The 2,741-nt window shown below is 31.9% G+C and overlaps 1 protein-coding gene across 1 annotated transcript in view; it reads right to left on the bottom strand.

Moving 5' to 3' along the window:
• Positions 1-2,741, bottom strand: part of LOC107733988 (bifunctional epoxide hydrolase 2-like) — a 29,084-nt gene that overhangs the window by 15,393 nt on the left and 10,950 nt on the right. The window contains exons 9-10 of the mRNA XM_016545851.1: positions 2,554-2,628; positions 2,012-2,086 (exon numbers count right to left, since the gene is read on the bottom strand). Coding sequence (XP_016401337.1) covers positions 2,012-2,086; positions 2,554-2,628 — 150 coding nt within the window. The remainder of the gene's footprint in view (positions 1-2,011; positions 2,087-2,553; positions 2,629-2,741) is intronic.

Raw genomic sequence — 2,741 nt, forward strand, 5'->3', positions numbered from 1 at the left:
AATAAGAGACTACAGGTCCTTTCCTTTATAAAAGGTGCTGCTACGTAGTAAGGATGCGAATTACACCTCAAAAAATGAGCAGCTGGTTGAGGAAATCTGTGCTATTACTTTTCTAAGCGATCAGACTTACAATTTTCACCTGGCGGACCATAAAATGGGCTAAAAAAAATCCCAGAATTACATATAATAAGACTAGAATATCACAGAAACTAATCAACAACATTCATAACAACACCCTAGACACCATCAAAAGACAACATATGTTAAAAATACTTGATGTTCCCATTTAAATTAAAAATGAAAGATATTTACTTGTTTCCTTCAAATGACTGTTGTATAAATAAAGTGGTTCTTTGTTGGATAAATAGCATTGATACGTGTGAATGCAATTAATGGCTTGTGTCCCCCCTCCTCCGAGGTGATTTCCTGGTTTTATCGGTGGGACGTGGTGCAGCAGAAGGGGGTTGTGTCTAGATCCCCATCTGCCCCGACACGCCGGCCCACACACTCATTAAGATGCAGCGTGTGGCTACCTGAGCCTGAACGATGGCCGGCCTGCCATTTGTGATTCATTAGTCCAGGATCAGAGTCCCGGATGGGAGCCCTTTAATAAATTCTGAATGCTGACAAACATTGCAAGGTGTTTCATTTTGTTCTGCATGGCTAAGAAGTAGAATATATGACCAAAAGCATTTCTTTTAGAATAAGTTATTGCTTGCTAACAGCATCTTCTCTTCTGGGAAGACTTTTCAATAAATGTTGAACATAAATATAGTGATTTGTCCCATTCAGACACATATAGTAATGGCCTTTGTGCTTTTTCATGCTAATCCAGTGTTATTTTAGTATTATTTATACTATAAAAGCATATCATATTTTAAATTTGCTTATTAAAAATTATGTGTTTTTGTTATTTTTACTTATTTTTTATTTTTATTTATTTATTTTTTATATTACTATTTAGGTTTAATTTATTTTTATTTCAGTTTTGGTTTATTTATTTCCAGTTAGTAATTTTAGTGCTTCAACTTAAACATTTCTCATTTTTGTTTAGTTTACGTTTGTCAACTAATTTCATCAGATTTTTATTTTATTTCAGCTGTATTTATTTCAAAATGTTGTTAATAGATTCATTCTTAGTCAAGCATAAAAACCATGCACCAGACTTAGTAAATAATTTCTACATTTGTGCACAGAGGCTTTACCATGCTAAAATAGAAAACCTATAAATTAGAAAGAATAGAATTTCCTAGAATGCCACTGTATGTTGTAGCATTACGATTTGTCCTCACAGACATTAACATTACAGCCAAGTTATATATAGTTAGAAGGGGGCATTCACATACTATATATAGTGCACTTCCAGGTTTGTCAACTGCATTCAGTAATACAGTTCTTTCTCAATCATAACAAAGTTTCAAAGAGCTCTTCAAAGGTCCACCACAACAAAAGAAGACAGAAAGGCATTGGTCAAGCACACTGGATGACCAACAATTTAATGCCTCTTTGATCTCCCTCAGCGCTGGCTTTCTGATGCCGGCGATAAGCAATGTAAATATCTAACAGATAACCGTGTCACTTCAGATGAAGGGAGAATTTTACTCATGCACGAGGATCGTGCTCAGTCAAGATGCTTGCTGGTGCAACATGAATTATAACTACTTTATTGAACTACTTTTTAAAATGCATGCATGATTATGAACTTGAGGAAATCTGGGTCATCTATTAACTTCATAAATACTCACAAGTGACCAATAACCTCTTTTAAAGAATCATTTAACACATTAAAGAAATACTGCTAACACAAAGCTATCATAATGCTTCAGAAAACATGGAATATAGTGTAACTGTCTTATATACCAAAACACTTTAATGGTGTTTTTCCCATTCTAAGCCTGGCAGACATGGTCAATATAAATTGTCATTGTATGAAAAAAAGAGTTTCTTTCTCAGCTTTGCATCTAACTCTAATGAAATTCACTTTAATGTAAAATGAAACTCAGAAACTTACAGTTTCATTACTTGCAATGAACATCAGTTTGAAGGTTCGCTCAAGGTTTTTCTCCAGTTCAGCCTCTGCGACACCCTGATACAACAGACAAAAATAGAACAAATAAAAATAAAATAAAAATACAGTATAATAAAAATGCAACTGTTTTTTGTTAGTTCATGTTAGCTTAGGTCCATTAAATAATATTATGTTGAACATAAATATAGTGATTTGTCCCATTCAGACACATATAGTAATGGTCTTTGTGCTTTTTCATGCTAATCCAGTGTTATTTTAGTATTATTTATACTATAAAAGCATATCATATTTTAAATTTGCTTATAAAAAATTATGTGTTTTTGTTATTTTTACTTATTTTAAATTTTTCTTTCTTTCTTTTTTATATTACTATTTAGGTTTAATTTATTTTTATTTCAGTTTTGGTTTATTTATTTCCAGTTAGTAATTTTAGTGCTTCAACTTAAACATTTCTCATTTTTGTTTAGTTTACGTTTGTCAACTAATTTCATCACTTTAATGTAAAATGAAACTCAGAAACTTACAGTTTCATTACTTGCAATGAACATCAGTTTGAAGGTTCGCTCAAGGTTTTTCTCCAGTTCAGCCTCTGCGACACCCTGATACAACAGACAAAAATAGAACAAATAAAAATAAAATAAAAATACAGTATAATAAAAATGCAACTGTTTTTTGTTAGTTCATGTTAGCTTAGGTCCATTAAATAATATTA

The sequence above is a fragment of the Sinocyclocheilus rhinocerous genome, unplaced genomic scaffold (genome assembly GCF_001515625.1).
Source record: "Sinocyclocheilus rhinocerous isolate Xijiao unplaced genomic scaffold, SAMN03320098_v1.1 scaffold853, whole genome shotgun sequence".
In the NCBI taxonomy this organism is placed as follows: Eukaryota; Metazoa; Chordata; class Actinopteri; order Cypriniformes; family Cyprinidae; genus Sinocyclocheilus; species Sinocyclocheilus rhinocerous.